At 34.4% G+C, this 23,872-nt stretch overlaps 1 protein-coding gene across 2 annotated transcripts in view; it reads left to right on the forward strand.

Annotated features, from left to right (window-relative positions):
• Nucleotides 1–23,872, forward strand: part of LOC142354068 (uncharacterized) — a 77,815-nt gene that overhangs the window by 25,348 nt on the left and 28,595 nt on the right. For both annotated transcript variants that reach the window (XM_075406343.1, XM_075406344.1), the window contains exon 3: nucleotides 15,708–15,784. In XM_075406343.1, coding sequence (XP_075262458.1) covers nucleotides 15,708–15,784 — 77 coding nt within the window. The remainder of the gene's footprint in view (nucleotides 1–15,707; nucleotides 15,785–23,872) is intronic.

Below are 23,872 nucleotides of genomic sequence, written 5' to 3' on the forward strand. Positions count from 1 at the left end.
AACGATCATTACTGGCCAATAAAATTTTTTAGGTCTTGCAGATGGGTTACAGAACAGAACTCCCGAGAAAAAAGGGTTCCGAACATTTTTTTCTACTGCAAAATCTGGAAATTTTTCCTTTTTAATTTTGCACTTCATTTTTCTACATTAATTAATTCCTAACAAAGCTAGAAATCTAGAAGTTGCAGAGTTGATTCTCATCATGGAGAATTTTCCTAGCTCTCTCTCTCTCTCTCTGTTGTGTTAGTTGGGGGTTCTTTTCTTTTTTTGCGTTCACGTTTCATCTCTCTCTCTCTCTCTCTCTCTCTCTCTCTCTTTCGCTTTACTATCCTATTTTTGTTGATGCCGCATTTCATCTGCTTTTATGTGGCGTGATGTCATCATCTATTACTTTTATTAACACTGAATTATAGTTGAAATGATTTATCATAAAAGAAATGACTAAAACGTGTTAGAAAAATATTGTTATTTGCTCTTAAACTGTTTGTAGCAAAAATATTAAGCCTGTTTGTCTTTTTATGCGATTTTCTGCCTGACCGATTGCTGTCTGAACCATTTGACTTATCGTACTCAGTAACGGGATGGGGAATGAGCGCCCGGTGGGTATTAAGTTCTCTTAAAGCCTTTCAGCTCACTTGTCTCGAAGTATGCGATTCACAGAAACTGTTTTGGAGACATACTTATGGTGTAAAGGGCGGTTCTCAAAAATTGATCCCACTCACACTCTCACCACCCCTGCCTCAGCCCCCTATCCCCACCCCTGCACATATTTCAGGCCCCCACTGCCCCCCCCCGCTGCAGTGCACCTCCGCTGCGCTCACCTCACGCCCCTTCAATTAAGCTAAAGCTAGCCTCACTAAACCGCTGCTAGCTACTGACGAAGCCAACCGCTCGCCGATCGTTTGAGAGCAATTCGCCCGACAATAGTCGGTGATGTTTTTTGTTCGGAAGTTTAAGTAATTTGATTGATTGATCTCTTGGTGTTCTTGGTGTCAGTGAGAATCATCCCGGCTTGAAAATTTTCCCAATTTTTTTTAAAATTTTGCGGTAAGCAAAAGATCTTCAGGCTTTGGGTTTCATTTGCCAGACGTTTTTTGCAGACAAAATCTTATATTAGGTTTTTGTGGAATGTTTTTTGCAAGTATGCTGAACGGCAGAAGTAAATCAGCACTCCCTTTTTCCACGAAAAATAAATTCATTTTTTGAGGCCGTATTATTCCAACTTTGAATAGAATTTCGAATAACAATTTTTACACAATTGATCCCCTACACTAGTCATCTCGCCTACCAATGAAGTTCAAACCAAACACAACGTTAACTTACCGGAAATCTTAATGTAAAGTTGATGAACTCCAAACAAATTTCACAGTAAAAAGAAAGTCGTCACGAGATTACAATTTATTCACATCTTTTCTCTCTCTAATGTTTCACACAAGTGCAAACTTAGCCATTGTTGAATATAAATGAAACCATATCACATCTTGTGACAACTTTCTTTTAACTAAGAAACTTGGATGAGGATCATCAACTTTACCTTGAAATTTCTGGTAAGTGAGGCTGTGTTTTATCTGAAATTCATTGGTAAGCGAGAGGATTAGTGTAGGGGATCAAAAGTGTCAAAATTTTATTGAAAATGTGATTTAAAGTTGGCATAATATGGCCTCAAAAATTAACTATTACAAAACCTGCCTTCTATGCCGGCTGTTAACTGTGGGTTGAATTGACAGAAGGTTTGAGTGATATGGGGATAAAATTTGTGATGTTAAATGAATCGGGATGAAAGGAAGTAGAACTGTGTACCAAAAAAGTTTCCTTTCTTTGTTATTGCTCTCACACAAAGTTTGTAGCAATTATTTTAGACCTGTAGTCTTCGTTATGCAATTTTTCGCTTGACCGATTATTCGTCTGCTCATTTGACTCTTCGACCCCAAAAACGGGATAAACAGGCTCGAAGGGCCTTAAGTGGCTGAGAAGCTCCCTTAGAGCCTTACGCCATACTATTCTCTAAAAATGCGATTCACCAAAACTGCTTTGAGGAGACAATTTCGGGTTGCAAGGGGGGTGGTTTGGAACCGTCTCTCCCCTCCGACTCACCCGTCTACCCTCCTCCAACCGGGTGGTTTGGACACCCCTCCCTGTTATTTTAGTGGTTTAGTTGTTCTTTCCATTTTTTAATAGCGATAACTGGGGCAATTATTGGCCTTCTCTAGGTTTTTTTACAATTCAAAAAATTTGAATGGTATTGGGGCGCCGTTTTTTTTTAAGATGAGCTCACACATTTTTCAATGACTTTGATCTTTCAAAACGGTATAAACAGGTAAAGCCCAGCGGGCATTAAGTTTCATTAGAGGCCCAAAGTGGGCGTTATTAGTCCTTCAAGTGCTTAGAGTGATGCAGCTGCTGGGATGGCCTTAATTTAAGGTTGAAAGGTCATTTTTAGGAGTTTTTGGGCTCAAAATGATGCATTTTTTTATGTTTTATTGTGATTGAATTTTTGAGTTTTTTGTTTGAGTAGTCTTAGGTTAAAATTTTAAAAAGTTGATGAAGGCATTTTGCGAGACAAAATTACTTGCTATGACCATTTTATGAGCTTTATGTTTTTGTACTACAAACACAAACACGCAAATTGATACTCATTTTTGCAATTTTTTTCAAGTTTTTGAAAACTTTTGTCATTTTTTGAGTTTTTTCAGCTTCAGGGGCCAAGGAATCTCCTTTAAGGTTTGATAAGAGAGCACTGCATAGTTTCCAGTAACAATGGGTTGTTTTTCAACATTTTAATGTCTCGTTTTTTAGCAGTTTTTTTAACAAAAAATCGGGGGTTTGGTAGTATGTTATTACATAGTTGCTAGGGGGCAGTGGAATGGTTTTCAACGTTAAAATTTTTTATGTTAAGAGTTTCCCTGACTGAAGTTACGTAGTATTCTGGTCATTATGCGATTTTTCGCTTGAATTATTTTGTGTCTGATCCAGTTGATCCAGAAAGAGGTGAAAGTTTAATTTCTATGTCTTGAACTTAGTGTGTAATAGGAAAATTAATGTAGGACAAAAAAATTAGCCGTTCACTTCTATAAGTTTTAGTTTAATACCTCAAACTAAGCTTTCTGCCTCAAAGTACAGGTGACCGATGAAATCGTACCCCAGATTCCCAACAGAACTGTTTTGAGGAGGCAATTGGTCTGAAGAGCGATTTTTAACCTTAAGAGTTTGACTCCCGTGCAGTCACCCCCACCCAATACTCCCCCAAACACCCTGCCCTACCTGTCGATTTGAAACCCCTCGTCCAACCCCTCTAACCCCACCCCCATCAATTGAAGCCCTTCTCTCTAATGATATTATCCCTAAGCACCAGCTGTTTGCTATGGAAGCCAACCGGTAACCGGTCCGTTGATATCAATTCGACCAACGTCTGTTAGTTATATATCTTCCTGGTGTGTCTAGCTGTCATAATATTAATAATTGGCGTAAAAAACAGCGGAGAATTTTTTTTAATTTACCAGATTAAAACGTACCAACAAAATGATCTACTCAAAGCTGTATATAAAACTTTGTGTAGTGTGGATAGGTTTCAGTTCATTATCGAGTTATTGCTCTAAACAATCAAGAATTCTTGGCGAAATACGAACAAAAATAGTGCAAACAAAAAACTTTTATTGTTCTAAGCGTATTTGAATGACAAATTAAAATTGTTTACCTTTAGCCGCGAAGCAATAACAGGGCGATTTTTACAATCCGAAGTGTTTGGATTGTATTGGTGTGCTGTCTTTTTTTTAAAGATCTGTTCACACTTTTTTTTCGGTTTTTTCACGTCAATGAGAGGTCAAATTAGAGTGGTCATATTAGTCACAGTGAAATAGTAAACGGAGCAAAAATTAGAGTGAGTTTGAGGAGTGATTTTTTAAATTGAACTACCTTTAAAATCCAGCCAGAAATTGGTATTTGAAGAAATTTCTAATTTCTGAGATAGAATTTTTTCACATGCGTCATTTTCACGTCTGTTTTCAGCGTTTTTTTCCTTGACTGATTTCAGCATAATGCATTTGTGCTCTAATTGCGCCTAATTGCAATTTCTTGAATTCATCAAGGGGCAGCTGAAACTTTTTATGACTTTGACACTTTTTTGTCACAAAAAAATATTAAATGTTGCAAACTTTTAAAAATTATTTATGTTGTCTTATCACTTATTATATTTAATGACAGGAAAGATTGGTTGATAATGAGACGCGAACTAACTTAATTGGTGCGAGTTAATAGCGTTATAGTTTTATTGGCTTTGACACTACTTTTCTCAAAAACGTTGAGCTAACTTCTGCGTTTTTGTAGTTTTTTTTGTTATTTGTCTTGCCGTTTATTCTCATTGCCGACAGGCCTCATAGGTTGCTAATAGGGTTTAATTTAGTCGATTTAATTGTTTCTGTTCAAAGCTGATACTTTCTATGACTTTGACGCTAATTATTTTCAAGAACAATTGTAGAATTTCTGAGTTTTTGTTTGTTGTGAACTTTGTTATCTTAGATATTAGTCTCATTACTGACAGATTTCATTGCTTTCTGAGAACGCTTTAATTAATACAATTAATCGTTTGAGTTCATAGCTATTGCTTTCTCTGACTTCTACGCTGTCCGGTTTTAAAAACTTTTAATAAATTTTTGAGTTTTGCATGTGTTTATTCCACTTATTGCTGTCTTATCACTTAACCTCATCAATGGCAGGTTTCATTAGTTGTTAATAAAAAATAACAAAGTATTTTTTTATTGGCGCAATGTCATAGAGGTTGTTCTTTGTTTTGACCATGTCTTTTCAAAAAACAGAAGTCTTTTCAATAACAAAACTAACTGTTCTCATTGGACTTCTAACGCGGCGTAATTAATTGTCAGGTCAAATCTAAATGAATTTTTTGGATTGTAAATCAATACTTGTCCTTGTATGTTTTTTATTTCTTTGTCAAGATTTTTGTTACGACCATATGACGTCACAATAATTTATAATGTGTTTTTTGTTCATTCGGTATAACTGATTCTTAACCAAAATATAACAACTCAGTATTCAATAAAAAGAAGCTTCTTTTTTGGTCTGTTTCTTTTACTATCTTTTTGATACTGCAAATCTACAAAACTATTGCGGCTATTTTCTGGCAATCTGTCAGCTATGTTTTTTGTTAAATAGGACAATTGAGGCCCAAGAAAGCGAATCTAACCAAGCAAAGGCGATGATAAAGCGAGTATCGGGTTAGCCCAGCGGCAATCACTGTAGAATTCGACGCTTTCTGGTGTCGAACCCACATTTTCCGTGAAACGAGAGAAATGCTTTAGGCTCATATCAGAAGCCACTGCGCCACGGCTCGCTCGATGGAATTGTTGGTTGTTTTGTATTTGTATGACTGTCACTTTAATTAGTGAACACTACAATAAGAAGTTTTGCTGTGTCTATCATATAGCATGATTGCCATCGAACAACTTTATGATCTTCACAATATATACTACAAAGTGACGCTTGACCCAAAATAGAATTATCCGCTCAAAATATGCCACATAGAATAAATATCTTCTAGTCGCATTACTTTCTAGCTTTATTACAATGCCAAGCACACAATATGATTATAGACTGAAGGTATAAATTGAGATAGAATTTGTTTGTTGGTAAGTGAGCCGTGGCAGAGTGGCAACTGATTTGAGCCTAAAGCAACTCTCTCTCACAATCCAAACCAGACACTAGCCAGGCGGTTCAATCCTACTGGCTACTACTAGTGAAAGCCACTCTGCTAACTCGATACCTACTTATTAACAGCTATACGATAGGAGCTATTATTTGCCTCATCCTTTTGGGATCCCTTCTTAATCAATTTGAGCTTAATTTTTTGGTGTATTATTGGGCGTACTTTTCAGGAGAGATGTATTTGTGCCCCCTCATTCACCTCCCAACACCCCCTGAAACCCCGTCCACCCTCCTCAAACCTGGCGTTCTCGTGCAGTTCTCCCAAAACCGTACACTCAATCGCTTGACAATGAGACGCAAAATGACCTAATTAAAGGTCCGAGTTAAAAGCTTATTAGTTTTCATGACTTTGACACTACTTTTTCTCAAAATTTTTGAGTTAATTTTTGCAATTTTGTTGTACTTTTTTAGTTTTTGATGTCTTATCGTTTATTCTCAAGAACAACAGTTCTCATAGGTTACTATCAGTGGTTTGTTGGTCGATTAAACTGTTTCTGTTCAAAGCTGATGCCCTCTATGACATCAATTGTTTTGAGAAATTATTATAGAGTTTTTGTGTTTTATGAGTTTTTGTTGTTAACCTTATAATCTTATATGTTTGTCTCATTACTGACAGTTTTCATTGGTTTCTAAAAGATTTTTTCTTTTTGCTTGAAATCTTATCAATTCATAGCGCTTGCTTTCTTCGATTTATACGCTGCCCGTTTTTAAAAAATTATTAGTTTATTTTTGAGTTTTGCAGGTAATAATTGAACTTATTGCTGTCTTATCACTTAACCTCATTAATAACTGGTTTGACCGGTTGATAATGAGAAACAAGGGAATTTAATTAGTGACTTGAGCTCTTGGAATTCGTTTTTGATTTTTACCATGTCTTTAAAAAATAGATCTGATTTTTTTTGTCTTGCTTGTTTTAATTCATCGTCTCCATCGATGACTCTTGGACCAATGACTTTTTCAATTCCAGTGATCTCTACTGCTTTGCAATTAACAATTGTGTTCGTGATGTCACTTGTTTGCTGTTAGGTCAAATGCTTGACTTACCTCACTAGGAAAACGACTTCTAAACTCACTTGATGAACTCTAAATTTTATGAACATTTACTAGTTAACGATCAATAGTGTGCACCTAAGTAGTGCCAAACATATATCCCCTAATTCTTGAGTATTAGAGTTTCAGTTTTTGATTTGGAATATTAATTTCGAAAAATCTCCTTTAGAGTTTTTTCCTTATAGAGCGTATGACAGTCCGAATATAACCCAAAACTCTAGAGGCCTATTAATGGACTGGTGGTCAATCTGTCTATCTCAAATCTTTAGATGTTTCAATTCCATGGAAGGCCGCAAGCGTCTATCGCGGCTATTTTTGGGCAATCTGCGGGCTACGTTTTAAAATTAGGATCGAATTTCAAGTTTTTTGGTCTTCAAGGAAGGAAATGGGTTGAAGATTTTGATATCACGGTTTAAAACTATTTTTCGATAATATTTTTATTTTCAAGTTTTTTGGTCTTCAGGGAAGGAAATGAGTTGAAGATTTTGATATCACGGTTTAAACCATTTTTCGCTAATATTTTCATTTTTTCAAGTTTTTTTTGAAATTCATGCCATTTTTTTCCAGTTTCTTGTTTTTTAGGGGCAATTGAAACTTTTGTGGCTTTGATGATGGGTTATTGGTTAATTTTAATTCTAAGAAATTTTCTTTCAATATTTTAAGATATTAATGTGTTAATATCAGGAGTTTTATCGACTTTTCGATATGTCGTGCATTTTATTCAGTTTTTTTGAAAAAAGTTTGTCTTTTTTATTAGCTCCCAAACGAAGTTTTTAGCAATTATATTAATCGTGTTGTTCATTTTTAATGCGTTGTTTTGCCTGACCGATTTTTATCTAACGCATTTGATTTTTTGTCCTTAAAAACGACATAAACAGGTAGCGCCCAGTGGGAATTAAGTGGGAATTAAACAAGTGTTCAGTATAGTGAAGCTACTGGGAAGGCCATAGTTTAAGGTTAAGTGTCATTTTTAGGAAATTTTGAGCTGAAAAAGTTGCAATTCTTCGTGTTTTCGCGTCATTTTTCAAATTTTTTGTTGGACCAGTCTAAAACTTAGACTGTTTAAAGATAAAGCTTCTTATGAACATCTTAGGAGCTATATGTTTTGGTACCAGAAACCTAAACACGCAGTTTTCAAGTTTTTTGAAAATAGTTTGTCACTTTTTTTTTGCTTTTTTAATATTTAGGTGTCAAGGAACATTCTGCAGGATTTGATAATAGGTTAATGCATAGTTTCTAGGGGTGATAGAATGGTTATCAATATTTCAATAACTCGAGTTTTAGTAATTTTTTGACAAATTTTAATTTTTTAAAAATTTTTCCGGAAAACTATTGTCCTGTTCATCAAAAAAATTGGTTTGGACAATTTTCGCTGCAAAATCTGGAATTTTTCCTTTTAAATTTTGCACTTTTCAGTTTTCTATATGATTTAATCACTAAAAGAGCTGGAAATATTTTTCATGGTGAGAATCGACTCTACAACTTCTAGATTTCTAGAAGTTGTAGAGTCGATTCTCACCATGAAAAATATTCCTAGCTCTTTCTCTCTCTCTCTCTCTCTCTCTCTCTCTCTCTCTGTCGGTTGGGTTGCTTTCCTTTTCGTTCTCGTTCACATTTTATCTCTCTCTCACACACACTCTCTTTCCTTAACTCTTTTGTTGATGCCGCACTTCAGCTGCTGTTGTGTGGCGTGATGTCATCATCCATTAACCTCATTAACGCTGAATTATAGTAGAAATGTCTTATCTTAAATGACGTAACCAGCACTTCTTAGGGAATCATTGTTAATTGCTCTCAAGCAAAGATTGTAGCACTTATATTAATACTGTTGGTCTTTTCTATGCGATTTTTCCCTTAACCGATTTTTCGTCTATTCCATTTGAATTTTCGTCCTCGGAAACGGGATAAAGAAATAGCGCCCAGTGGGCATTAAGTTCTCTTTGAGCCTTTAAGCACACTAGTCTCCAAGTATGCGATTCACAGAAACTGTTTTGGAGACTTATACTTCCGGTGTGAATGACGGTTTTTAGAAAATCACTCGCCGGTCGTTTGAGAGCAATTCGCTCGACGTTAGTCGTTTATGTTTCAAGTTTTATATATCTAGGGCTGACGAAGCTGTTCTAAGGCTAGTCATAGGTTGATGTGTGTTTTGTTGGCCTATTTTGGTTCTGAGGACATAAGCAACAAGAATTTTGGTTAGCTTATCTGTACTTTCGATCTATTTCCAGTTCTTATTTTTTTGGAATTCTTGCTTCTGCTTCTGTCTTATACAAGCAATCATATTTTTTAACAGCTGGCAACTATCATGGTCTGAAAGTTTTTGCTCGGAAAAAATTGCCCTGGTATTCGTAAGTATCATGAAATAGATATATTGCCATTGATTTTCCTTTTTCGAAAGTTTTGGGATGTTTTGAGTTGTGGCTTTTGAATTTTCGGAATTCAAGTTGTCAAGATTTTTTTTTGCTTGGTGCTGGGTTAATTAGAAATATGTAGGGCTAAGTTTCTGTTTCAGTAATATTGCAGCAGATTTTTTTATCGAAGCGTAACTGCTTCTTTTCTATTTTCGATTTCCTTTTTCTTTTCCCTACCTCTGCTTTCCTCTTATATATCGAGCAAATTTTTCCCCATTTTATTAGCTGTTTTTTCTTTCATTCTTACTTCTTTTGGATCATCTTGGTACGTGCTGATTCCAAAACTATATTCATTTGAAATGCTATTTTTTGTTTTCCTCTAAATCTAAGAAACCACTCAGGTACATTAGTTAAATTCTTTTAATCGGTTGCATTGCGTTTCAGGTCTGCTATATTTCAATATTACAGTTTTGTTTTTGAATATATTGACACCACAAAGTTTCAGTTACTCAATATATATTTTTTTATTTCATCTGCTTCTGCTTGCCTCTTATATAACAAATAGGTTTCCTTCTGCTTTGCCAAAAAATCTGTTCTTGCTGTCTTAGAAGGTATTCAACACGCTGATGCTAAACGTATATACACTTTGTGTGCTATTGTTTTTGTCTTTCTTAAACTATATTTCTCCCTTTTGCTCCTAATGTTAAATTGGCCAGGTAGAATAGTTTTTTTTGGTTCATTCATTTCTTTGGATTGTATTTGAAAAAATGACCTACTATGTTTTAAAAATTCTTATTACGTTTTGATCACGTTTTTCGTTATACATAAGTTACGACGTTGAGGTTTGGTTCCTGAATTGCCTCACTCAAATGTTTCAACTGATTGAAATTTAACATTTGGTGAGCAAAACTACGCGACTATGTTCAACTTCAAAGTCAAAAAGCCAAATACAACGAATTGGAATAAACCAATGAAGAGCGGGCCCTGGCATTCATTGGTTAGTACCTCACTTAGTGCTATTGAAACAATTAAATTTCATGTGGTGGTCAACCTTTGCAACGAAATGAACTCTGAGCAGTACAGTATCACTCTTAGAGCATTACCTCTGGGAGCAGTATCACTCTCGCATAGTAGAATTCCAAAACTTTTCTGTTAAGCTACCTTGTAGACAGTTATTATAGAGAATCCTTAGCTTACATGGCGAGAATTGAAAGCGGTGCTAAAGTTGAGTCTTTACCACTGATTGGACCACTGATTGACCTCTGAACGAAACTGTCGCATCATGCAGCGAGAGAATTTGCATTGAACTTTCTTTTGCTTTATCCACGCAATACAAAAACTGATTTGAACTGACTTGAAAAGAACAAAATTGATGCAACTTTGGTTTCAAATCCCTTGAACAATTTATCCCCTTAGAAGCATACTGTATAATAGTATCAATTATGTCCGACGACAACTCGGTGGAGCAGATCATGGAGCAGATTATCGAAAATCTACAGGAGGAAGTAAGAGTGCTTCGAGAACAAAGTAAGGTTACGAACCAAAAGGCTAGAGACTTGGAAAATTTTGTCGACGAACTTGACGATAGACTCCGTGATTATGAAGCGTATACACGAAAAGATAGCGCGCGAATCATGAACCCTCCCTTCGATGCCAGTAAAAACGAAACATTGGCGGAGATTATAAAATTTTTTGAAAAGTATTTGGATATCAAATACATAACAGGGAGTGGATTAGTGGCGTATCATGTTGTCCCTTCTCGAAAATTATTACCAGCAAGAATTATGCCTACTGTGATCAATAAGTTCAATTTCATTGGAAGGCATTGATTATGAAAAACCGACGCAAACTAAAAGGTATAAAAAACCAGTTGATTGAAAAAAGTATATACATCAACGAGTCTCTTGGTCCTGTAGAACAAAGTATATCCTCCGAAGCTGAAGAGCGTGAGCTTATTGTGACGTAACGAAATTGCGCAAGTTCAGTATTATGCTTTAAAACTGGCAGCGATGAAGAAGAATTTGTGCGTGTGGACTATCTGAATGATCTCGACAAATTGAAAAATCCTATCAAAAAGCAAGCTAGGCAAAGCATCAATAACAATCGAGAGTGGAAGCAAACTCATGTTCGCATGGAAGAGGCCAGATTGCGAGCTGAAAGCTATGAAAAAACGTCTCCTGAAGAAAAAAGACAAATGATTAACAAAAACTTCCTAGCTGAAGCATAAAAAAAGAAAAACTAACAATCTAAACTCAATATTTGCGTTCTTGTTATGAAACAATATTTGTGTTGTCGTGTATGAAAGCGTCTCGGTTGAGAAATCTCAGGAAATTTATTGAACATTTATTTTTTGGTAAAGTAGGTGTGGGAAAAGAAATATACAAAAAAATAGGAGGGGTTGTGTATTGTTGTTTTTTTTCTGTTTGAGCAAATTTAAAGTTGATTTTTTGTTCTTGTCAATGTTTTGTTCTGTGACTTCCGCGGAATAACTACAGTGACAACAAAGGTATCTTTAAGGGATAGGATGTATTTCTGCGACTTTCGCGGAAATACTTTTGAGAATACTTTGATAACAATTACAGAAGTAAGCACAATTGTGTTCCTGCGACTTCCGCGGTGATACAACTGAAGCTAAGGAAACAGGTTTTTTTCTACGACTTCCGCGGAAAACCAACCTGCGATGAAATTTAATTACAACAGTTTTAAATGATTTCTTGAATGAGAACAGCATCCTTTTTTCTTTATCACTATTAAAATGGTTTAGCGTGCGATGGAGTTTATTAGAAGGAAAATATCTACTTTCTTTCTACTGCAGAATATAAGATCAGTGAGCAAAAATTTCGAAGAGCTAAGTCAGTTGGTCAGCAAAATAGACCCTTTGGTGGTAGCTTTAACTGACATGGACTACCAAATTCACCAATGCAAAATTGTTCCAAATAGAAAACTATACTGAAGATATTTTATGCAATAGGAAAAAACGAGGAGGTGGTGTTGGAATCTGTCATTAAAAAATCTTGAATTTGAGGTATTAAGTTGTGAAAACAGCAATGCTATGCAATTGCTTAACATTTTTGTACTCAACACTACACATCAGTTTGCATTTACAATTGTGTACAAACCACCTGATACAAACACAGATGTTTTCATTGAAACAATGATTTAATATCTAGACAATCTACCGAGAACTAAAACTATACATCATTGTTTGCGTTGACTTCAATAGTAATCTATTAACCACTTCGTTCACGGCATCATGGTTATTAGAATTTATGGAGAGCTATGATTTTTCTCTGAAAAATCGTGAACCCACAAGACAGGGAAGAATTTCTACTTCTGTAATAGATTTGTGCTTCGCAAATTTTACACTTTACTGTGACGTTGACCACACCGGTATAACCGACCATTTCAGCGTTCTAGGCAAAACAGATATAATTAGAGTTGAAAATATCCCCCTTCAAAAGATTTTAATGAGGGACTGGAAAAAACTGAAAACGAAACTCACTTAAATCAACTTAAAAATTGGTTGTCCTTTGTTATTCAGGATCGTGAAGAAGAATTCCAAAATTGGGATATCAATGACGTTTTTGCATTGATCAACGGTTTATTAAGTAAAGCGGTGAAAAAGATGAGGTTTTACAAAGATTTCCTTTTTCGAAGAACCCAAAACTCTTGGGAACGCTACAAAAACCATCGAAACCAAGTTAAAAAACTGGTTGACGAATCAAAAAAAATTATCAGAAGCTTTTTAGTGATATCCTGGGCCAAAAATCAAGGTTTTTTAAACTCATGAAAATATTTCAGCATACTGGAAATAATAACCAGCTTTGTAATTAACCTAAACGCCGATAGCCCGAACACATGTTTTGTTAAAGTTTGTAAAAATCTTTCATCTGTTCTCCCGACCCTTGTGAAACCAAAAAGTAAAAATAATTGTAGTTCATCCCTTTTCCTTAGAAAAAAAAAGTCCTCTCGAAATTGCTAGATGTATTAGTAGCCTTAACAACAGTGGGTCTGAAGACTTTATGATCTTTGTCTTTTCTGATTAATAGGACAATCTCGGAAAGAAAATTTCCAAATCTTTTAAAAATAGCTAAAGTAATTCCATTATTTAAGTCAGGAAACACACTAGATTGCAGCAATTATCGTCTTATGTCTTTGCTCCCTGTAATCAGCAAAATTTATGAACGAATTTTGGAAACAAGAATAGTTTCTTTTCTAGAGAAATGTGGTCTCTTGCACTCTAGCCGTTTGGTTTCAGAGAAAAACGAAGCACTGTAGAAGCAATTACAGATATAATTGAAAAAATCAGAATTAATAATAGCAATAAAATAAAGTATCTGCACGTTCCTTGATTTAAGGAAAGCATTTGGCACGGTTGATCACAAATTGCTACTACAAAGATGTGCAGATTACGGTTTACGGAGGTGTTGTTAGCAAAACTATCTTTTCAACAGAACACAATTTGTTATCGCTGCAGCCAAAAAGTCTAACTTATAAAAGATAGATGCGGTTGTTCCCCAAGGTTCTGTGCTCGGTCCTATTCTCTTTCTTTTATATATAAATGTCCTTCCAGAAGAATTTTCAGATATTCAATTAACATTATTAGCAGACGATACATCAGTGCTTCAGAACTACAAATCTGATACTGGATTTTTAATTGCAAATGAAATTTTGAAGAAGGTTAGCAACTGGTTTGAAAAACATAAACTTATGATTAACACGTCAAAAACATACATAGTTGAATTTCTATGCCATTCTGGTATTAGGTTTGTGGTGAATGGACTAGAAATATAAACAATTGACAGTTCCAAGTACCTAGGTTTGATCATTGATTAGATGCTAGAATATGAAGCGCACTTAAAAGGGATTACAAAAGCTATAATACCGAATGTGAGTACAATAAGACACTTTTCTAAAGTTTATGATCGTAAATGGTTGATTAGAATCTACATTACCTACATTCAACTAGTTATTCTGTACTTAGTATTAAACTATGAAACAACAAGTTAAACAAAGATCATGAAAATTGAAAAAAAACCAAAGATTTATTTGGAGAACTATCTTTATTTTGAAGAGAAACGATTTAGTTAACAGTGAAACATAAACTAGGCACTGTGAGTGAACTCCACATATACGAACTTTATAAAATTCTTATAAAAGCATTAAATAGAGAAATAGGCGGAACAAAACAATTCTATATGTATATTTTTAATGAAGAAGAGGTTAGGTTATTACAATCAGATAAAAGATAAATCCACTTAAAAATAAGCAAAACAACCAAAGAAAATACAAAGATGATACGTAACAGTGTGAGGCGACTTACTAATAAGATTGTAAATTTAGATAGAGGCATAAGAAACAATTTCTTCAGAGTGAATTCTTAACCGCAAAATCGTTCTTACATAATTTTTGGGACAATTACATATGCGGTACCGAAGATCTTTTTTGCTCCTTTTGTGAAAAATAGGTTAATCAATTTTCGATTAAGATAACAGAAGTGGTTAAACTTCAAATCTGCTCAGTTGAGGCGTTTTTATACAGGCTTCTGAAGCCTTTGATGTCCTTGCAAGTACATTGTGTATGTTCTTGAAAGTTCATTTATGTTCTTGAAGTTTATTATTATTATTATTATTATTATTATTATTATTATTATTATTATTATTATTATTATTATTATTATTATTATTATTTTTATTGCTATTTTCTAACTGGTATTGGCAAAAATAACATTGTCCCCTATTTAGATTTCACCGTATTTGGCTTTCCGATCTAATTAAACTGTCGTCATTTTTTTCTCTAACAGTTTCAATCCGAGAGTCGTCAGATGGGACTGCTATATTAATTAATTTGTTTGAATAAAATATCAAAAAATTGTAGCTCGAGAACTTACAATACCAGAATTCCTATTGTAAATCTCCAGAAGAAAAAATGCAATAAAGTTTTGTTATTTTAAAATAACTCCTTCAAGCAGAATTTTGTGACTCTGCAGGAATAACTTCAAATTTCCAGATAAGGCCTGTAATTTTATACTGACTTCAAGTAGGTCACGTAACTCATTCTTCTCTGTCATTAATTACTTCAATTCACCAGTCGTTTAAGAGTGATTTGCCTGACGTTAGTCGACCATGTTTTGGGAAAACTTCAATTATTTTTTGGTAATAGAAGCGGATGGATGATTCCGTAATTTATTGGTTTTAAGCTGGTGATTAAAAAAATGGTTTATCTAAAGCAACTGTTCGTTTTTGTACGGATTGATAAAAAATGAACAGAATAGAAGGTGAAATCTTTCTTTTTCGTTTCCACTGGGTTTCACGGAAAGTATTTTATTAACTGCTCTTGAACCAAACTGGTGCCACCTTTCACTTTAAATCTTAATAGTGGTATATTCTAACCTCTAATGTGGTTATTTGAAGCCCACTATTGAATTTCTTAGTCCCATTTAGCCCCCCCCCCCGACTGAAGCAGCCTGCAATTGATTAGAGCTCCCACTAGTCGTTCGAGAGCAGTTCTTCCTACGTTTAGGCGGTTTGATACATCTGTCATCGGTATATTTTACGGCTGTTACTGGATCCTGTACTCTCTATGTTTCAGTTATCCAAGTAACTTGGACCCTGTGCCCAAAATTGCAAGTGATGGACTCCCCGTTGATAAAGACGTTTCAAGGGAACGTAAGTTTGCCCCATTTTCAGAACAATAACTGAATTGGGTATTGGCCACCTGCAATAAACGTTAATGTGTCCCCGTACCTAACTCTAAGGCAAATTCAGTACTGATTCAGAGTTTAATTCAGGTCACATTTTGCACTGAGTTTGTCTGATTCAGAGCTAATTCAGTGATTAATTCAGAAGAATACTGAAAATGTTCTCTGAATTTTGCTCTCATTCAGAGAACTTCAGAAATCACTTCACAGTTGGTTCTGAAATCCTCCTGAGTCAGTCCAAAAATTTGTTCTTTATCCATTTGTTTGTTCTTTAAAATTTGTTCAATCCGAAATTTGTTCTTTATTCAAAATTAACAAGACGGCAGCTCCAACTGTTCACGATATGAATTTATACACAAAATAAAGTGAAGTTTTGATGTGCAATACAAATAGTCAACTGATCTCAAGTTGAAATGAATGTGGTGTCCTTATTTTACACCAAAATGCCCAAAAATCTATTATTTCATTTAATGGAATGAAGTGCACGACAGTAGCCGAAGACGTCAGCATGATTTTTTCCATGATTTGAACAGATTCGCTATTATGAAAACTCCACGATTAGAAGCCCACATTGAACAGATTTTGTTAAATTAAGCAACGAAAAAGAGTAACACTAAGGATTGTCACCAACTGATAGGGAAAAACTTTTTATTCTCCAATTAAAAGATTATCTCACGTAATGATCGGGTAGAACAAATATTCCATGCAGTGTTTTGCACATCAGGAAAAACGATGAAAAAAGAAAAGAAATTGGAAAAACATGAAAAAAATTACGATGCCATTTTGTTATTCAATAACCACCGTCAGCCTCTCGAAGGGTACTTCTTAGACGCTCTCTTTTTACAATCTCAAGATTTGGATTGTATTGGTGCATTGTCTTCTTATAAAGATTTTTCACTCTTTTTTCGAAATTTTAATGCCAAATATTTGTTTTTTGTTTTTTCTTTCACGTGTGGAAATTTGACTTTTGTTTTAGTGTCTTTTAAATTTTACACATGTGTTCGATTTGGGCCTATCTGTAAATGCTTGAATCCCTCAAATGGCAAAGACTTTTGTGATTTTGAAATAATTTGTTGTCTAAAATATAAGTGAATTGCTTTGATATTTTTAATGAGAAGCAATTATTGTAAACTTGTATGTCTTTTTGTGCAAATTATTCGCTTGACCGTTTTGCGTTTTTCTTCTAGAATATTCTCAAGTGACTTTTCCAAGCACTTCTTCTTGATCTTTGAGTGATTTCAATTGCTCTCTCTCCAAAATAAAATTTGCTGTTCAAAATAAACCGAATGGTTGAGACTCGATGTCAAGGCCCTGATAGCCCAGTGGCTAATACCTTCTTCGAGAACAAAGGAAGTAGGGGTCCGATTCCTACCGTGAGCTGATGTTTTCGCGCCCATATAGAAACATTTATCTAGGCTACCGTCCCTGAATTAAATCGCGCCGCCTGTCATTCGAGAGCAATTTTTCCGACGTAGGTCGGTTTATGTTATTATAGCTGCGAAGCTGTAAGCTGAGCGAAGCTATATTGCGGTGCTCTTGGTTTTTTTTTGTTTCGTCGTCTGACGCTCTTTTTTCGTTTTACATTTGTTCACACAGCAAAGCTGAAAAAGTCAAACTTTCTGAATTACTTCTTCCTCTCACTAACGGCATTTGCGCGCGTGACGTCATTTCTCACTATCTTTAGCGAAAGTTTTTAGGTTATTTGCGTGATTGGATTTTGATCATACGTGACTTACCTCACTCAATAAAATGACTTTTGCACTTTAAAACTTAAGTTTAGTTGGAATTTGTTTCAGGTCAAAGGAACTCATTTGTGCAGTAAAGGTCCCTAATAAGAGGCGTCTGCGAAATGAATTTTAAAAAGCTTTATTAATTTTTCGCTGAACATTTTTTACCTAGTTTTTTGAGCGGCGTCGATTTTTTTTTCAATTTAGATCTGTATCTGTTTATATCTCTATTATATGGCACGCAGGTCTATTCTCTCGCAGCTATTCCGGCAATCTGCCGGCTATGTTTATTAATTGCTCTCAAACGAAGTTTGTAGCAATTTTATTGGTCCTGTCGTTATTTTTTATGCGTTTTTTTGCCTGACCGGTTTTTTGTCTGACCCATTTGACTTTTGGTCCTCAAAAACCGAATAAACAGGTAGCGCCCAGCGGGAATTAAGTGCTCTTAGAGCCTTTCAGTTGTGTTTTAGCTCAGACTATTTTGGACACTTATAATTATGGTGCGAAGGGCGGTTCTTAGAGGTTGAAGACACCTCCACTGTTAACCCCCACTATTGCCCCCTCCCACCACCACGCTGTTGCACCCCACTGTTACCACCCCCTACCTCCCAATCAGACTCGCGGTTCACCCCCCCCCCCCCCCCCCGCCCCCGTGGCTACTGACGAACAACCCGATCGCTAAAAACACGCAATTTTAAACTAATTTTCACAAATTTTTTCAAGTTTTTTTTGAAAATTGTCATTTTTTGAGTTCTTTCAGCACTAGATGTCAAGCAAACTCTTCTAGGGTTTCAAATTAGGTTACTGCATGTTTCTATTGGTAGTCGAATGGTTTCAACATTTTAACATGACGAATTAAAGCATTTTTTTTGACAAAACGTGCAAATTTATTCAATTTCTGTGACATCTTTTTTTCATTATTTACGTCTTTCCAGACAAAGGGGCCAGAAAAAATGGTTTGATAAAAAGTTACGGAAAGATTTTTATTTGCCATGGGATAGCCTCCAATTTTTTAATATTACAAATTTTACCACTTTTTTGGATAAATCTTTCATTTTTTTCAAGTTTTTTGAAAATTTTTAACACTTTTTAGGTTTCTCCAGCTTCAAGAGCCAAAGAACCTCCTCCAAGGTTTGACAATTGTTTACGGTATAGTTTTTAAATGTAATGAAATGTTTTTCAAGATTTTAATATCAACAATTTTTAATAAAAATATTGCAATTTTTTCAAGTTAATTGATAATTTTTGAATTTTTTATTATTTTTTCCGGCACAAGGGTCCTAGGGACCTCCTCCAGGGTTTGATATTTGGCTCTCGCATATTTTCTAGAGTCAATGGAATGGTTATCAATGTTTTAATGGCTCCAGCTTTAACAATTTTTTGCATATTTTTTTTCAAATTTACTGAAAATTATTATCATGTTACAAGTTTATGGATCTTTATGAGCTAGTGAAACTATTTAAAGCTTGAAATAGGAATACTGGATAGTCTTTTTAGACAATGAAATGGTTTCGAAGATTTTAATATCATCAATTTTAGCAAGATTTTGTTAATTTTTTGATGGTTTTCAAATTTTTTGAATATTTTTGTCCTTTTCGATCATTACTGAAACTAATGATCATTACTGGCCAACGAAATTTTTCAAGTCTTGCAGATGGTTTACTTGACATAACTCCAGAGACAAAAAACAGTTTTAAACATTTTCACTGGTAAATGTGGAAGCTTTTTATTTAATTTGGCAAAATTTTCCAATTTTTAAAAAAAATTTCAGCTTTAATTTGAATTTTTGAATTTTGTCTTTTTATGGTTTTTTTTTGGTCTAAAAGAAGATGATGAGATATTTTTTGATTCTAAAATATGTTGTGGTTAATGATTATTAGCCTTACAGCGATAGCTGGGGCTATTATTGGCCTTCTCTTGTTTTTTTTATTTCGTCGTCGCGATTTTCGTTACGACCATATAACGTCACAACCTCTTCAAATCTGCTTTTTGTTCATTCGTTCATGCAATTTCAACTGAAGTGCGTGCGTGACGTTTTTTTTGCTCTTAGTGGAGCGAGTTTTTAGTTCATTCGCGTGATTGAGTTCTTGGTCACACTTGACTTACCTCACTCACAAAAATGACTTCCTCACTTTGAAATTGACTTTTATTTACTTTAATTTAAAGGCATAAGGTCAAATGGGTGTGTGGCACTCTAAATGAAGGTTATTTGGGAGAAGCTAATAGAGGCAGCAAAAACTTATTTAAAATTTAAAATTTGACACAATTTTTTTGACACTGCAGATCTACGAAGCTATTGCGGCTATTTTCTGGCAATCTGCCAGCTATGTTTTATATTTGATGATATATTTATAAAATATTTTTTGATATATATTCATGTATTTGTTTTACTTTGAGGCCTCTAATTTTTGAAAGGACTTTGAATTTTGCCATTTTTTGAGTCTTGCATACTTTGGCTCTCATTGATTTTGGCAGGGTTGTTTTGTGGTTTACGCATTCTACGGAAGCGTTGTGTCGATAGTGTTATGAAGTGTTGTTGTTACTGTCAAATAAATTTACGACACCAAATGTTGAAATTTTTCCAGATATCGTTTTATAGCGCATTCCACATCATTTGCTTTGCGACCTGACAGAATTTGACGACATTGTAAAAATGGTGATCTGGAGGTCATTAGGCAATTTTATCCTTTGGATTGTTTTCCAGGATTTGTCTAGCTATGTTTTTTAATTCGTTTTTTTCTTATTGCATTTTTTGCGTTAACATAAATTACTACTTTCACGTGCGATTTCTGACTAATCGACTGACTGTATCACCTTAATAGAATTTAAATTTCATCCAGCTAATTTACGAGAATGCAATCATTGTCAAGAAGCAAAATTAGGAGAACCGTCATGATCTGATAAAGCCCGAGAACTAAGAATTAAGGTTCAAAGACTTCTCTTAGTTCGTAAAGTTATCAAAGTTCCTTAGAGTATATTGCTAACTGGTATTGGTTTATTGGTTTTAAACTTATTTTAATCCAATTTGAAAGGTCAATTTTTTAGCTCAGATTTACCATTCAACTTTTTCAAAAAAAGTTAATCTTAACTTGACTTGAGCAAATTTTCCGACACAATTTCATGCTTAACATTGACATTTATAGCTCGTCTGCCATTGTCATCTAGCCAAGTAACCAAAAAAAAGAATTCAAAATCTTGCAAGATTCTTACAAGAAAAATACAAGATCTTGCAAGAAGAATTCAATTCTTGGAAGAATCTTGCAAAAAGAATTCAATTCTTGCAAAAATTTTGCAAGATAAACGGAGGAACTATGCAATATTTTGAATTGAATTGAATTGAATTTCATTTACCAGCCACATAACATTAATTAAACAAAAGAAAAATTAATTAAAAGAGGTTACGCCTGGACAGACCCTTGAAGAGACTACAGCCTCATCTAGCAAGAACCCGGTATAATGTTTACAAAAACCAATTGAAATTACAGGAAGTCAAAAAAATAAATTGAACACTTCATAGCTATCCTGATTATATAGGTAAAATCTTAAAAAAGTTCTGAGCTGACTGGATTCAGTCCTCTTATGCTTTCAGGAGTTAAATTATTTTCTTGCGCGAAATTGTACGCTACGATAACTATGATCCGGAGTGAGTTTTTATTGTTTTTTGAATTGGGTACAGCTAAAAGTTTGTGCGAGACTCTTCTTAATTCACGATGATTGCTGAGCGAAGCTAATTTTTTATAATAAGCTGACTCAGGTTTTCTGAGTTCGTCGAACATAAATTTGAAAATATTATTAGCAAAAAGTTCATAAACGGTAGGAAGATGCTATTTTGCCATGATATTCTTTATCGCATCCATTTTTCGTTTAAAGAAAATGTACCTACATATTCTTTTTCGCATCTTTTAAATTTCAGCAAGATGTGTCTTATAAGTGTTTCCGTATATTAAAAGACCATATACTAATGTGGATTTCACATAGGCATCGTAAAAGGTTAACATTTGATTTTTAGTGAAATAATTTCTTGCCTATAGGCAACACCCGAAATTGTTGCTAACTTTTTTGCAACTGTTTTTACAGTAGTACTTAAATTTTATTGATTTGTCAAAGTTAATACCCAAATATTTACATTCATCGTTGATTTGAACGCTTTTGAAAACGCCGTATAGGTATTTAGTTTTTTTGTTGCGGCCAAAAGGCATAAGCATGCATTTGTTTTCATTGATCCTTAAATAGTTCTGATCAAACCATTTCTTAACGTTTTTACATCAGAGGAAAACTTAGCATTTTCATTAACTGAGCACAATGTTATGGTAGTATCATCTGCATACAAAACTACTTCCGAATTTGTGCAGCATTTGGGCTTGTCATTAATATATATTAGAAAGAAAGTTCGCCCTAATATTGATCCCTGTGGGACGCCGCAATTAACATCAATGGCGTTTGACGTCTTACATCAATGGCGTTTGTTCGAAAAAACATATTGATACCTGTCAGAGAAATAAATTTAATTAAATCAAGTGATTTTCCTCTGAAGCGATTTTTTTCTAGCTTTGAAAACAAAATATGAGTGTTGACTGTGTCAAAAGCTTTTTTAAAATGAATAATGACACCCCAGATAGGCTTTGTTCTAGTGCCTCAGAGACGAATTCACTGAATTTTATTAAAGCATTGATGCAAGATTTTTTTGGTTGGAATCCAAGCTTTTGGCTAAAATTCTATGTCTGCCAACAAAACTCACAATTCTCTTATTGGTCAAACTTTCAAAAATTTTAGAAAACGATGTTAACAGACTAATGGGTGTCTAGTTCTCAGGGTCGCTTTTACTGCCCTCCTTGTGCAAAGGAATCACTTTTGCTTTTTTAAATGGTAAAGGGAAATATCTTTTTTTTCAAAACAGGTGTTAAAAACTTTGCATAAGTAATCACGTATTACCGGTAAGGAAATCTTAACAATTTTGCGGTTTAACCCATCACGACCAGCAGACTTTTTGTTTTTCAAAGACCTAATAATTTTACTTTTTTCTTTTGGGGATGTTGGAAAGAGAACGCAGCTCTGTTCACCTCTTTTGATTCTCTTTTTTCAACTCTTCTGTTCTCTATAGAAGAAGGTTTAAAAGACCGAGACAGATTTTAGCCAATTTTTTCATAAAAATTGTTCAGAATATTTGGCTCAACGTTACATATGTTGCTTTTTTGTGTTGCAAATTGTTTGATATGCCTGAAACGAGCTTTTTTCGTTTTATCAGCCCCAACCAAGGCATCATAAGATTTCCTTTTCTCATGTTCAATAGTTTGCGTAAATATATTTATCTGCTCTTTGTAACTTGAAAGGTTTTCATCAGTTTTTTCTTGGAAACAGTTTTTAAAAAGCTGATTTTGTTTATTTAACTGGGATTATTTATTCTTATTGTACCATGTCGCTGTTTTTCGCGATTTCTTCCAAGGTGCAAATCGATCCAATAATGTATTCGTAACATTAACCAAACTAGATATCCTGTTGTCAACATTCATGTCTGGATTTTTTTCAAGTTTTGGCAATTCAGTGAATAAGCATAGCAAAAAATTTAAACAATGTTTTTTCTTTTTTCGACTTTCCAAGATCACGACTTTTTTGTGTGAAACAGCTTTTAGTCTCCATTTCGTCATTCAATAACAGTAAAACTGGAAAATGATCACTAAGAGACGTTTTGATCGTAATAGTTTTATGACGCTCTTTCACAAGGAAATGATCGAGACAACTTTCTCCAGTTTCAGCAGCGCTTATTGGTAACGCTTATTGGTATTCCATTAAGCAACTTAAAGCTGAAACTTTTTATCAATACTTCATTTTTGAAAACACTCTTACACTTTTCAGTAAAATATCTATGTTGAAGTCACCACAAATGTAATGATTCTTGAGATTGGAAGTATATTGCAAAAACTCTTCAAACTCTGCAAAGAAATTTTCAAAATTTTTGTTTGGTGGTCTGTAAATAACTGTAAAAAAATTTGTTTTGTTGTCTTTTTCCGTTTTAATTGTAGTTTTTTCAAAAGATGTAGTTATTGGCATTTGGACTTTTTGAAAGTTGATTTCAGATTTCACCAGAAAAGCCACACATCCTTTTTTTCCAGTTCCTGAGTCAACTACTATTTCATAACCTTCTTAATACTACATTCCCAGTTTATGATTTTTGTTAAGCCATGTTTCACTTAGAGCAATTAGGCTAGGTTGTTTTTAAAAATATTTAAGAAAACAGTTGAGCTCGTTATGATGGGATTTTAAGGACTGTATGTTAAGGGATAGTATACAAGGATTAACTCTTGCCAGTAATTCGTTTCCGTAAACGTACG

The sequence above is a fragment of the Convolutriloba macropyga genome, chromosome 15 (genome assembly GCF_964194025.1).
Source record: "Convolutriloba macropyga chromosome 15, txConMacr16.3, whole genome shotgun sequence".
Classification (NCBI taxonomy): Eukaryota; Metazoa; Xenacoelomorpha; order Acoela; family Convolutidae; genus Convolutriloba; species Convolutriloba macropyga.